The 12,839-nt window shown below is 41.0% G+C and overlaps 1 protein-coding gene across 1 annotated transcript; it reads right to left on the reverse strand.

The window, feature by feature from the left end:
- Window positions 1-916: 916 nt before the first annotated feature.
- On the reverse strand, window positions 917-7,359 carry LOC113688244 (fimbrin-1-like). The gene is made up of 15 exons (XM_027206003.2): window positions 7,192-7,359; window positions 6,735-6,937; window positions 6,383-6,553; window positions 5,834-6,072; window positions 5,567-5,738; window positions 5,435-5,473; window positions 5,195-5,263; window positions 4,979-5,095; window positions 4,288-4,499; window positions 3,524-3,679; window positions 3,185-3,384; window positions 2,470-2,627; window positions 2,284-2,380; window positions 1,777-1,868; window positions 917-1,598 (listed from the first exon to the last, which is right to left on the reverse strand). The coding sequence occupies exons 2-15, from the start codon at window positions 6,819-6,821 to the stop codon at window positions 1,215-1,217; spliced, it is 2,193 nt and encodes a 730-aa protein (XP_027061804.2). The 5' UTR covers window positions 6,822-6,937; window positions 7,192-7,359; the 3' UTR covers window positions 917-1,214.
- Between the last annotated feature and the right edge of the window lie 5,480 nt (window positions 7,360-12,839).

Genomic DNA, 12,839 nt, shown 5'->3' on the forward strand with positions numbered 1-12,839 from the left:
AACCCCGTAGGGCTAGGAGGCTAACAAGGGTAAAGAAAGACGAGAAGGATAATGCACCAAAAGATGATGAAAAGAAAGCGGCAGTCGAGAGGAATGTAAAAGACAGAGACAGCCCACCGACTGCTGCTGCTCCTGAGCTCCTCCTCCGCCGCCGCTTCTGCTGCAAGAGAGATCATTTTACAAGTCTGCATGCATGCCTGCATCGTGAAGCATGTACGTGATGGAAAAGTTGGCAGATGTTGTGACTGATTAATGCAAGTAAGGTGGTGGTGAAAGGTGATCGTTAAGACAGATCCACTCAAAAAGTTTTATACAAGGTTCATCAGAGGAAGAGTCACCGCCTCTTTTTCCGATCTGAAGCCGGCAAGAAGAGAAAGAAGTTGCTAAACCTGAAAGAGAGAGAGAAGAAGAGTCCCTTCTCCATTGATTTTTTCGAAAGAAAGTTCACATGCACTGTAGTAGAGCCCCGTGCTCGAGAAATCAAGAGGCCAGCAAGGAGCCCTGCTGGGACTTTCAACTCCTTTCATTTTGTGTACATCCTAATTTCCCCATCCCTTTGTTCCTCCGTTCTACTTCTACACCAAATTTCTCCGTGAAAAAATAGCAGTCTGATTTTGATATAAGAGTGACAGGTTCTAAAATCCAGTGATAGTACAAATTCGTGCAAGGTTCAACCGTCCCATTGAACCGCAACAGTTTTGGGTGAACTGATCGATCAGCTAATTGTCCCAACTTCAATAATATAGCCTAACATTTTCTGATGTAAAATCATCACTATAAGTAGAACGATGATATTGAAGAAATGTTGTAAAGATACAGCTAACCATTTTTGGTTAATTTTGACGAATACAGAATTAATACTGCATAAGCAGAGGAGCTTAGAATCATAATAAAACCTTCAAATGCTGCGTTGACGTAGACAAAATTTGCTCCCTTAAAATCACCGTTCAAAGCTCAAAATATTCAAGAGAGAACATGTGACAAGCCTTACATAATTGGGAGAACCAAAAGAATAAAAAAAAATTTGATGGGGTGATCAAAAGAGTTTCCATTTTTTTTAAAAAAAGAAAAAAAAAAGGATGTATATTATTATTTTCCATATGAACAGTATTATCTACCTAGCTACTTGACCTAAAACCAGTGTGTTTTCTTTTCTTTCATTCTTCATATTCATGAGGTGTCCTATTCTTCTTACTTCATCAACAAACGTGCAACTATTCTTCAGCAACCAGTGGATGTGTATCTTCATTCTCTACTTGTGAAGAGGAGACTGTACTGTCGGATGCTGCATCATCAATGGTCAAGTTGGACACTTCACCACCACCAAGTGAACTATCATCTTCGCCGTTAACAGACTGCGCAGGGGATTCACCAGGGGAAGCTGTTGCAACGGGAGATGAAGAGCCATTGAATGTGAGCCCAGAGGATACACCAGGAGAATCAATGATGGAAGGAGAAGGATAGCCATTAGTTGATGATCCAGGAGAAGCATCAGGAGTTCTAGTAGTGGATGGAGATGAATCCGAATCTTCAACTGGTTGCTGAAGGCTCCAATACATGATGCTGGCAGTCAGAGTAAGGATCATCTTTTGATTTACCTGCCATAAAGTGATCAATTACAATAGCGATTGTTAAATACGGATTTAATGTTTTGAAGTTTGGTGAAAACCAATAGAAAGGTAAAAAAAAAAAAAAAAAAAGGAACAGAAAAAGGGAAACAGGGAGAGGGTGTGGACTCGGACAACATAAAAGAGAACTTGATACTTCCATGCTCACCTCAGTGATGTCCTCAGGTAACAAGAATATGGAGCACCCAAGCTTTCTGGCAACGCTGATGATATAAGTGGCATTCAACTTCTTCTCCTCATCTGTCGCACCGAGAATATATACAAATCAATCCATCATTCACTTTTTCTAAGTCAAGAATGGAAGTAATCATTATTACTGTAAAAAGAAACTGGATGACCTCACCACTCTATAGCTATATTGATTCTAACCAACAAAAAATCTTCAACATTTTACTTGTGCATACGAACTACAACTTTTGATTTTAAGAAACAAAACATGGATGTAAGTCAAGTAGATGAGAAGAAATTAAACGAGCAAACAAATTGCAGCTTTTCTACTTCTCTTGGAATTCTTCATGAAAATTGTGATTAAGACTTTCAATTCCTACTTGGAAAAGTTCAATCGCAACTCCAACTCTCTGACGGAGTAAATTGAGAGAGCGGCAGACAATATTTTTATCTGTATCCAAATAAGAATTTCACAATCAAAGCATACCACTTTCACCCTTTGTAACGAGGTTCCAGTTGACAACTCGTGGCTCCACTGCACTAAGAAGCTCCAGGAAGAATAGTCCCGATGAGAGGCTCTTGTCCTATATAAAAATTCCAAAGGCACACCACGCCATCAAGTGATGTTTCTCAGATGATATAAAGAGGGAACAAAGGTCTCCAAAATATTAACCTTAAAACTCTCCATTTGAGATGATCTGCCTGTACTCTTCACTTTTTTGTTTGCCCACTTTAGAATATCAGCATCAGATATCTCCTTGCCTTGGAAGCGTGATCTCAAATTCTTCAAGAGTTGAAGAATATTACACCTCATCAATTGCCACAGAAAAGCTGAGACATGAAACAAAAAATGAAAAACACTGAGTTCTTAAAAGCTGGAGCAATCAGATAGTAAAAGAAACACTCTTTCAGGTTTACTTAAAGATATCCCCTTTGAGAACTCTTTGTCAAAAACTTGTCAGTACCTTTTTAAACCCCCCCCCCCCCCAACAAAAAAAATCTCTCTGACTATCAAGTAAAATGCTCCAGACCACATGAAGAGCAGGTTGTGCATGATTTTGCACAATCTATTGAGACACTTAACAGACAACTTCAGTTGAACAGTGCAACTATGATTTTCAGAAGTTGCCAGAACCAGCTTTCCAGATCATCCTTAGCAGAATTAGCCATTTACCTGGCTCTATTTAACTAAAATATTAAGCCCCGCAGGCATTATAAAATACTGCCAGCTCATGAGAGAGAAAAAACCAAAAAAAGAAAAAAAATTGAGGGACAGTTAAATAGAGAGAGGAGGAAATCTATTGAGGCAGGTATCTCAAACTCAAATAGCTGATATATAAGATAATACTTGCAGAAGTGGATGTAGCACGGCATGTTAAACATATTACCAAGTATAAGCTTCTTATTTCCCTGCACAAAATCATTCCCAGCTACATTTACCAAGGAAAGTTTCAATTGCTTCCCAATTTTGATGACTTGGTTGCAATTCTCCACCTTTCTGAACGGCATTTTTATAGGAGGTTTTGTTGCCTGTTTCCAATTAACTGATCCCGGAAAAATCTTGTCCAGCACCTCCAACAATACCCAACTGCAGAAGAAGAAAAGGAAACACAGGAAGGGTATCATAAAGCAACAGAAAAGAGTTCTACTGAACTTTGTCCCCGATTATTAAGCAAACAGTTTTCACACTGCATGGTATTTTGCAGAACTGAAAGTTTAAAACTTACCCGTTTCTAACATCCTCAAAGAGGTTATTGACATAAGATGTGATTCCCAAACTGTTGATCCACAGTCGGAAGCATCTCTCTTCTCTAGACATTTGTTCATCATCAGTCATCATCTCTGCAAATGAGATCTTCTTATTGTCTGTGGACAAGCCATTCCTGTATACGAATAAAAGCATCAACATAAATACAGCAAGTAAACAAACAGTATGAACAAGATCACGAAAATTTTTTGCCACAGAATAACAGCCCCTTTGCTTAATGCATTTTGGTTAAAGGAAAAATGAAACCCATTAACAACAAATGCACTCTTAGAATGACCTATTATCATTTGCTTCAGTTTTTTCATATTTTCTTTCAAGGGTGCTTCCAGAAAACGGTTGAAATTTTTAAAGAATATGTTTGGCATAATATTTTGAGAACAAAAATTCTTCTAAGAATCAACTGCAGCAGAGATTTTCCCTATAAGTCTTTCCAGTATATGCTGCCAGGTGCACAAGACATTATAAAGGTCACTCCTTGAATGCAAATATCTTTCATAAAACTTGCATTCATAATGGAAAAAAAATAAGAATATCCAAATGCAAGGCCGAGCATGTGTTTCCGAAAAGCTGCGATTGTGATGGATAAACAGAAAGCTACAATACACAAACTTTTCATCCCGAGGTTAACCCCAAGTATCCAAGGCTGACTCAGTATCTATATCAAAACCATATAGCTGGTTATTTCAAGGATTTCAGAAGAGGAAGCAGACACAAAAATCCCACCTCTGATGGAAAATCTGTGCAACAAATGCGAGATTCAAGTTGGTTGAGCCTTCGACAATATCCTTTGGGGTTAAGTATCTTTTGCAGTCCATTCGCTCTGCATGGTCAAGAACCAAATTTGCTCTTTGGACAGGATCCTTGGCATCTAATGTGGCTGGACTACAGTGCTCAGGTGCAAGTACATTAAGTAGGTAAGCATATGCCTCTCCATCCTGCATTTCACAAAGGTGTCAGAGACTTGCGATAAAAACCTAGTGTGAACTATAGTTTAGAAGTCTGATACATAAGGTTGTTGGGAAACACAGAGCAGTCAGAGGAAGCTAGTTTATCATCGATACAGGTAATCTGACTTTTGTTGACTTGGGTCAACTACTAAGGACATGAAGTTGATAACAAGAACAAATGAGAAAGAAATCAAAGGCAGAAGTTAGATTATAACTCAACAAAAAGGGTGGTCAAAACAACAGCGGCCTATAGAACCCACACCCAACTCAACACCATATCTCTTTTCAGTTTACCCTCTGGAAAGGCAGAAAATAAGCTAGTGTGAATCCAGATAACCCCAAAAACATCATTGACTTCTAAAGGTATTTATATGCATCAAGCATGTGTCTACTTCAGCTCAAATAAGTTCACCCAATTGAATTTGTAAGTACTGTTTCTGCTATATCACCAGAATGTAACTCAATACCTTCAGATCAGAAGAAAAATTTGAGACAGTTTTCTTGTAGCCTGCTTTCTTCAGATGGAAATTCATCCATTTTAGCAATAGCTTTTCTGGAGCTAATCCCATAAGCTCCTCAACATCCTACAAAAGTTAACAATATAATTAAATCAAGCCACAAGTATCTACACAAAAAGAAATAACCAAGAATCCATAGCCAGAAAAAAAACATCAATAACATACGTTGTTGTCCTCCACCAGCTCCACAAGCTGAGGTGTCTTCCTGAGATTAAGATCCGCCAACAGTTGGATCTGAAATTAAAACAAGTGATAACACAATACGTAAGGAATCAACCACAGAGAAAACAATTGATGTATATATCTGCAAGAGCCATGCTTTGACTTAGAAACAAAATTGTGGTGCCGTTTCATAAGAACGCCAGATAAACCAGAAGCTTGCTGGGATAACATCTAAATGCTCACCTTTATAATTTGAGAAATCAAACCAAGTACTAGATGTGGCTGCAGAAGGGACAAATATGATGACCTTAGTCATGAAAAATTAGCAGATACCAGATATTGAAGCCGATAATTAATTAACTTAAGCCAACTCACTCTTCCTTCTACAAGGTCCTGGGTGCCAATGTTCACAACTGTGCAGCCGATAGCTTTTGCAGAGTTGAGACCAAGTGTGTGGTTCTCATTTCTTTCCCATGGGTTGAGCACCCTTTTCATATTAATAGCACGCTCATCTATAGTACCAGGTACCGCAACATTGATTAACTTGCTGCATTACCATGAAATGTATTATTCATACCACAACAAACTAATATCCGTCAGATATAAATGGAAGAGTAATAAAAAGCAGACCATGTTTAATACCATAGAAGTACTCCATCCCTTGCAAGATCAAACAAAGCATTGGAAGCTGGATCTATTGGAAGAAAGTGCTTCAAGAATGGATCATCCCTGAGATAGCTGTTGATGTGAGCAACATATGATGACTTTTCTGACTCACTAACTGTATGAAGAAGAGTGGTTGTGGTCGCCTTGAGGAAAGAGGAGGAACTTTTCGGACTACCTTTTCTTGCATTAGCTTGACTTTGCAAGTTCAAATATGCCTGCCCAGTTAAGCTATAAGTTTGCATCTAACAATCCATCCTCAAATATAGCTACATTGCAAACCTACGATTCTAAATTGGTACTGCTTAAGTTGCCTCTTGCCTTTATGGCACCAAACTCAGCTTTCAGATTGGAATTAAAACCTAGAATTGGCTTTTTCCCCAATTTTAAGACAGCCATAATATTAGCAGTACCACAACCAACGCACAAAGAAAGTATAGCATTTGGTTGTCCAGATAAATTTCACAAATTCATATTACCCATTGGGAAGGACAAAATATAATGTAAACACTAATGCATAAAACTCACCCTGAGGAAGCCTTCAAAATCAATTTCACTCCTCATATCAGGATTAGATTCTCCTAATACCTTCCGAATCTCCTCTTCGTTATACATCTCACCGAAGGCCTTCAATTTAGCCAATAAAGGCGGCAAATCGCCTACCTCAACTTTACCATTCTGATTCTTTATCGAAGCAAACTACGAGCAAACAAAGAAGAAATCATTTCAATTCTTACATGTGTTCATCATATCCACTTGCATACTGCATGACTGCCTCAATACAATTCAGCAAGGCAATATAGGAAGGGTTCAAGAAATGCCAAGGCCAAAAAAAAGGGAAAAAAGGAAAAGAAGAGAGCTGCGGGTGAGAGATAATTACTTTGGATTTGAGGCTGCGAAGTTCAACCTGTGTGAACTGACTCTGAAGCCATTGATCAGAAACAAAAACTCCAACAAAAGTAGACATTTCTTCCACCCCGCGGCACCGGAAAACGCGGGGAAAAAGCTCCTCAATCCCCCCACTAAACTGGGCTCCGAGATTCAAAAATTTTCCGCTCGGTCAAAATCCAACAACCCACAAGTCTATATCCACACATCCAAAAGAAAATGGTCAGATGGCCCATTACAGAGCACACAAAAAATCACAACCTCATTAACAAACGTGCAAGTAGATTCAGTATTTGAACGAATCTCCAATGTTTTATACTCCACTCATAATTCAAAATACCGATACAATCAATAATGGACATTTATGAGAGTTTGTCAATGGTACAGTAACATTGAATGAATGAGCGCGAGACTAAAAGACAACGCATTAAAGCTGAAAATTCACGTACCCGTATAAAATCAAGATTCATCAACCGGGTCTAGCTTATTTTCTTAGTTTATTCAAAGTTTGACTGATCTTTGTGAACTGAAACCTCCGCAAGATTGAAGAAGGGAAGATGTTTGCTTGGCTGGAAGGCAAAGAGTAAAAGAGAGGGAGAGAGGGAAATCTTGGGCTTGTGGACACGCGAAGGACTCAGTGACAGGTCGTCAGCCTGTGCAATAATAGTAATAAATATAGAACCTAACTACCACTAAAAGCAGTCAATAATTAATCCTAGGTACTGGAGCAGGGACTCTAGGTGTGCAATGGGTTACTTGATTCACCCTGTTCCCGAAGAGTTTGCTTAATCCGATATACCAGTATTAATTAATTGACAAAAATCACTGAATAGTAGACAGTGGCAAGTAGGGTCGTCTCCTCAGGGACTGGAGATATTTGTCTCTTTTTAAAGTCCAATTGATAAGGGGGGGGATTTTACCGGAATGGAACTAAAAATAATTAGACAATTTAATTAAAAATGAATAAATCACTAGCACAAATATAGCAGGAATTTAATCAGGAATAAATAAATTCTAGCCAAGGATGCAACTACTCAGGCACAGTCCATTTATCCGATCATTGATGCAGGAAAGGTTCACTTAATTTATTAATAGGCTAGTTATAGTCTGATGACCAATTTTTCCTTAAATTATTGATAACCAAGGTACGACCGTTGATTACCCCTAATCAGCAAATACTCCTAGGTACGACCATAGGAATTAATTTCCCAATTGCATTAATATTAGAAAAACCTAGCCCTAACCAATAACACGCTACGAGGGTTATTTAAATTAGATTGCACGTTCCCCTAATGTGTAAACACACCAGTTGCCACTAATATTAATCAATCAAACAATTACGGATTTAATTGACTAAATTGGCACGAGATTAATAAATCACATTGAACATCGGGCCCTTGACATCCAATTAATAAAATAATCCCATGAAAATACAAGCAGGCAATGTGCAAATATGAATAAATTAAGGAACGCGTGAAAACTAATTAGATCTCACAGATTTTCGGGACTGCGCCGTCGAGTTGACCCTTGACTAGATGGAAGACTTAGCCACGCCGCATAATTAAATCATCACACGAGTTAATAAATTGCGAAGGCATTGTTTTGTACTAAAAAGTAAGGAATGAAGGATGTTTTCCCCGTTGAGGAATATTGTCAAACACCTGGCGTGTGTCAGAGGCCAGTCCTAGGAAAAGAAAGGAAAACTAAAAACTGAACTAAAGCAAAAGAACTAAAAGCTGGCCGTCCGTCTTCTGTACGTTAGCTATCTATTTAAAGCCAAAGGAAAGAGATCCAGTGGTCCCCACCAATTGGCCAAAAGCTGCCCCATTTCTTCTTAGTTCCCTTAGGCTTTGTACGTTGCTTTTTTTTGTTTCCTTTTAGAACCAAAGGACCAAAGCCCTTTTCCTTTCCTCCGTGGTCCCCACTGAAGTCAAAGGCCCAAGCCTTCAAGTTCTCTAAGTCTCCGGTTGTAAACCTCTTGGTCAACAAGAATAAAGGGATGGGAGTCCAGTTCTTTTCAGCACTGTGGCCCTGGCCTGTGACTCGCTTGAAGACTCAATTTTCTCCAGACAATCCCTCATGTTTGGTAGTTTTCTGTTCTATCCCTGAAATAAAGGCCACAAACCAAATATAAGTAGATATGTGCAATTAACACAATATTTATCAGGGATGAAAGGGGAAATTAATAATAAAATTACTAACAAATTATACCCTATCAATTCCCCCCACACCTAAACCATGCTTGCCCTCAAGCATAAGAAAAGTGGGCAGACCCCGAAAGTTGATAGTGGTCATCACTCTTATCTACCACCTTGCCAAGAGATTCAAGAGAAGATCATATATCGGGCATTAGTGGTCAAAATCCGAGAAGCATCCCCCCAGTTAGTCTCTAAACCACAAACTCCTTCAATTTCCGAATTAACTAAACTAAGGAAAAGGAATGACACTCAGCATTTATCAGCTAATGGTCCAAATATTCACACAAGTCCCCATATTAAGTCCATAACCCAGCAAGCTTCCCTATTAGTTATTCTCTTTTTTTTTTTCTCTTCTTTTTTTTTTCCTCTCTTTTTTTTTTCTTTTTTTTTTCAGGAGCATAATAATATTTGACCCCAAGAAGACTTAGTCTCTAGCCACCGGAGCCTTTTGACGCGAACTCCAACATTTTTAGATGAAGGAGCCCGGTTACTCAGCTCCTACCGCTATACAACCACGTACTCATATAAAGTACCACCTTTTGACGCGAGAAACGACACTTTTAGGTGCCGAACCCCGGTTACTCAGTAGTAGCTCATAGCGGAGTACAGTCCAGATTATTCACAGCCAAGCAAAGCCAAAAACACATAATAACAACACTAAGAACCAGAAATAGGAGCAGCTCGCCTCATTATTGCCAAACATAGAGAACTGGAGTCAATATTGGACCAGTTCTCATTAAAATGCCAACAGTCATTCCCAATGCCTAGAAAAGTTAACAAAGAATTCACAAGAATCAAGCAGTCCGATATTCACCAAGGAGACATCTCGAATCCAACCACATTAACCCGATACATTATATTTTAAAAAAAAAGAACTTGGCAAAAGTAGAACTAGAGTTAACAAACCAAAATTTTTCTCTCCTTTTTTCTTTTTTTTTTTTAAATTACATGGGATTAAAACTAAGAATTAAAACTAGAATTAGTAGTCACAAAGAAAGAAAATAAGCAACTAGAATTAAAACTAAAAAGTAATAAAACTAGAAACTATTAAAAACTAAAAACTACTAAAACTACTAAAAACTAAGAACTAAAACTGAAAACTAAAAATTACTAAGAACTAAAAACTACTAAAAACGGAAAACACTAGCACCCCCCCACACCTATAGGACACATTGTCCTCAATGTGACAAATATAAAACAAAAGTGAGAGGGAAAAGGACCAAACTTCCCTGAAACCGGGTCATAGCGGAGGGCGAGGTGGGAATGGAGGTGCAAAGCCTGTATGCATCAGGAACTGTGCCAAATTCTGTGCTATGCCGGCGACATTGGCGTCGACGTTGGTCATCCGGGCCTGCAAATCCTGAACCTGCTCCCTGAGATGCTGCCAATCATCGGTCCCAGGTGGTGGAGGTGGCGCAGAAGTAGAGGTAGACGGCCCAGCAGTGTCCGCGGCCGACCCAGGGAATGAAGATGGCCCTGCCCGGGCCGAATGGTGTGCACCCGGGGCTCGAGGTGGTCCCGGACGGGTAAACTGGTGAAAACCATCTGGCAGACGCTCGACGACCCCCATATTCTCTAAGCAAACTACGTCCAAGTGCTCCATCTCAAATGCCAAATGGAGGTCGTGGTCATCCAGGTTAAGAACTCCCAACTGGGTCGCCAAGTGAGTGATGTAGGACCCAAGGATCAGTGGTTTGTTCTTCTTGGTCAAGACCGTCTTGAACTGTGCGGCCAACCAACATCCCAAGTTCACCTTGATATTGTTCTTCATACTCCAGAGAAAGAAGAATTCGGGCCGAGAGAGTATACCGGAGCTGTCCTTGCGCCCCGAGTAGCTATAAGCTAAGAATCGCTGAACATAGCGGGCGCTAGGGTCCTTAAGAAAGGAGCTCCTGGACCGGGAAGGATCGTAGCGTTGCCTATCGACGGACATGTCCTCCCATACATCATGGTAGTGGGAGAGGAAAGGCTCTACGTAGTCACAGGCACTCTCCGCATACTCCCTAGTCTCAGCATACTCTCTAGTGATAAACCCAAATGCTAGATTGAATTGAGTAATGGAGAAATTGAATTCTCGACCCATGAGCCGGAAATGAATGACATTCGGTGTTTCACCCGTGTATCTCGTAGGTAATTCGAACTCAAAGGTGGAGTAAAACTCCCGGATCAGCTCAACAAAAGCGGGACAAGAAATAAGGAAATATGGGCGCCACCCAATGGCTGTGAACATTTGCTCAACCTCCTCCCGTATACCCAGGGCAGTTAGAGAGAGTCTATGACAAGACTTACAGGATATTATACGCCTCTCGCAGACCTTAGCGTATCTCTGCCGATCGGCGGGTCTGGTAAATGTTAAGTGCCCCCCAAAGTGAACAGGTGCATCTACCTGAGCACCCCTATCCCTACCCAAACGGGTTCGAACACTAGAAGAGGAGGGTAGGTTGGTAGGTGAGTTGACAGGAATAGAGGCTTGTGGAGGGGGTTGAGACTGAGAGGTCCTAGACCTAGAGGAGGATTTCGGTCTCACCATTTCCCCCAAAGTAAGTTCAAGGCAACAGAAAATCCAACAAGTATAGAAACCAGCAATTGACAAAGCAAAAATCTCCCAGTAGTAACCCAGCCAATAGCAAACAAAAGAGTTCCAGCAAGTAATCAACAAGCAATTCAGAAATATCTCAACTAAAATCTCAAGAGAAACCCCAGCGAGTTATCCAGCAATTCAAGCAATATCCCCAAGCAATATGATGGTCAAAATGTCATCTCCAAATCGAACAAATAATCAGAGCATTGCAACACATTCAAAATCTCAATAAACGGCTCCAGTTGGCCAAGAAAAGTGCTAACTCATATTCAGCAAAAGCAGTGCAGCAAGGGGACAGTAACAACGCAATAAACACAGCTACTCAGACAGTCAAACCAATGCAGTATTGTAGCCCCCTCAGATTCCCAACAGGTGGCTCCAGATGGCCAATGAAATGCACAATTGCACCCAACCCCAAAAATTTCAACAAATGGCTCCAGTTGGCCAACCAATTGCACAAGTTCACCCAATTCCAAAATTAAAATAGCAATGCCAAGCAAGAATAATCCAACCAGTACCACTGGCGGAAATCAACAATTGAGAAAATAAACTCCAACCGTCACCAATACCAATTGTGGAAAATCCGAAACAGCACCAATCAATATTAGAAATTGGGGAATAAAGTTCAAATACCTCCACCTTGGACGATGACCAAACGACAGGAGGCAGCAGCAGGCGGCGTGTGGCGACTGTGAAGACGAGCTGGAGCCGAAAGTGAACTGAGCAGAGAGGCGGCGCGCGGTCTGGTCGAGGCAGAAGGTGGCGCGCGGTGGAGTTGGAGATGGCAGTGGGTACGGGCGGCGTTCGCGTCGGCGTGCGCAGCGGCAACGGCGCGCGAGGATGGGCTTCTTCCTGTGGAGGCTGCGTGCGGGCTTGGGAGGAAGACGCGGCGCTCGGGCTTGGGAGGAAGACGCGGCGCGCGCTAGGGAGATGGGCTGGCGGATGTGGCTCGCGGCGCTGGAGCGGTTGCACGATGGACTACAGCAGCGGCGGCGGCGGCGAGCAGCGGCAGTTTGGGCGGCGGCGTGCGAAGGAGAGCCTCGGTCTGGCGTGCGGCGATGGGGTCTCGCGCGACGTGAGCAGATCTGGTGGTGGGGTCGGCAAGCTCGATGCGGGCGGCAAGTGAGTACGGGCGGCGGACAGAGCAAAACAGAGGAGAAGAAAGAAAGGAAAGAAAAAGGAAAGAAAGAAAGAAAGAAGAAAGAAAGAAAGAAAGAAAAGAAAGAAAAAAGAAAAGGATTTTTTTTTTTCTTCTCTTTTTTTTTTTATTTTGGAAAAGAAATTGCTACGGCTTTAGGGGAAAGATTTTTCTTCTTCT

Source organism: Coffea arabica, chromosome 5e (genome assembly GCF_036785885.1).
Source record: "Coffea arabica cultivar ET-39 chromosome 5e, Coffea Arabica ET-39 HiFi, whole genome shotgun sequence".
Taxonomy (NCBI): domain Eukaryota; kingdom Viridiplantae; phylum Streptophyta; class Magnoliopsida; order Gentianales; family Rubiaceae; genus Coffea; species Coffea arabica.

Excerpts from the sequence above, each read along its gene's own strand:
- LOC113688244 (XM_027206003.2), bottom strand. The coding sequence starts at position 6,821 with ATGTCTACTTTTGTTGGAGTTTTTGTTTCTGATCAATGGCTTCAGAGT. Across the intron at positions 6,554-6,734 it reads TTCGCAGCCTCAAATCCAAA|TTTGCTTCGATAAAGAATCA; the intron begins GTAATTATCTCT and ends GTTTGCTCGTAG. Across the intron at positions 4,500-4,978 it reads ATTTTTCTTCTGATCTGAAG|GATGGAGAGGCATATGCTTA; the intron begins GTATTGAGTTAC and ends TGTGAAATGCAG.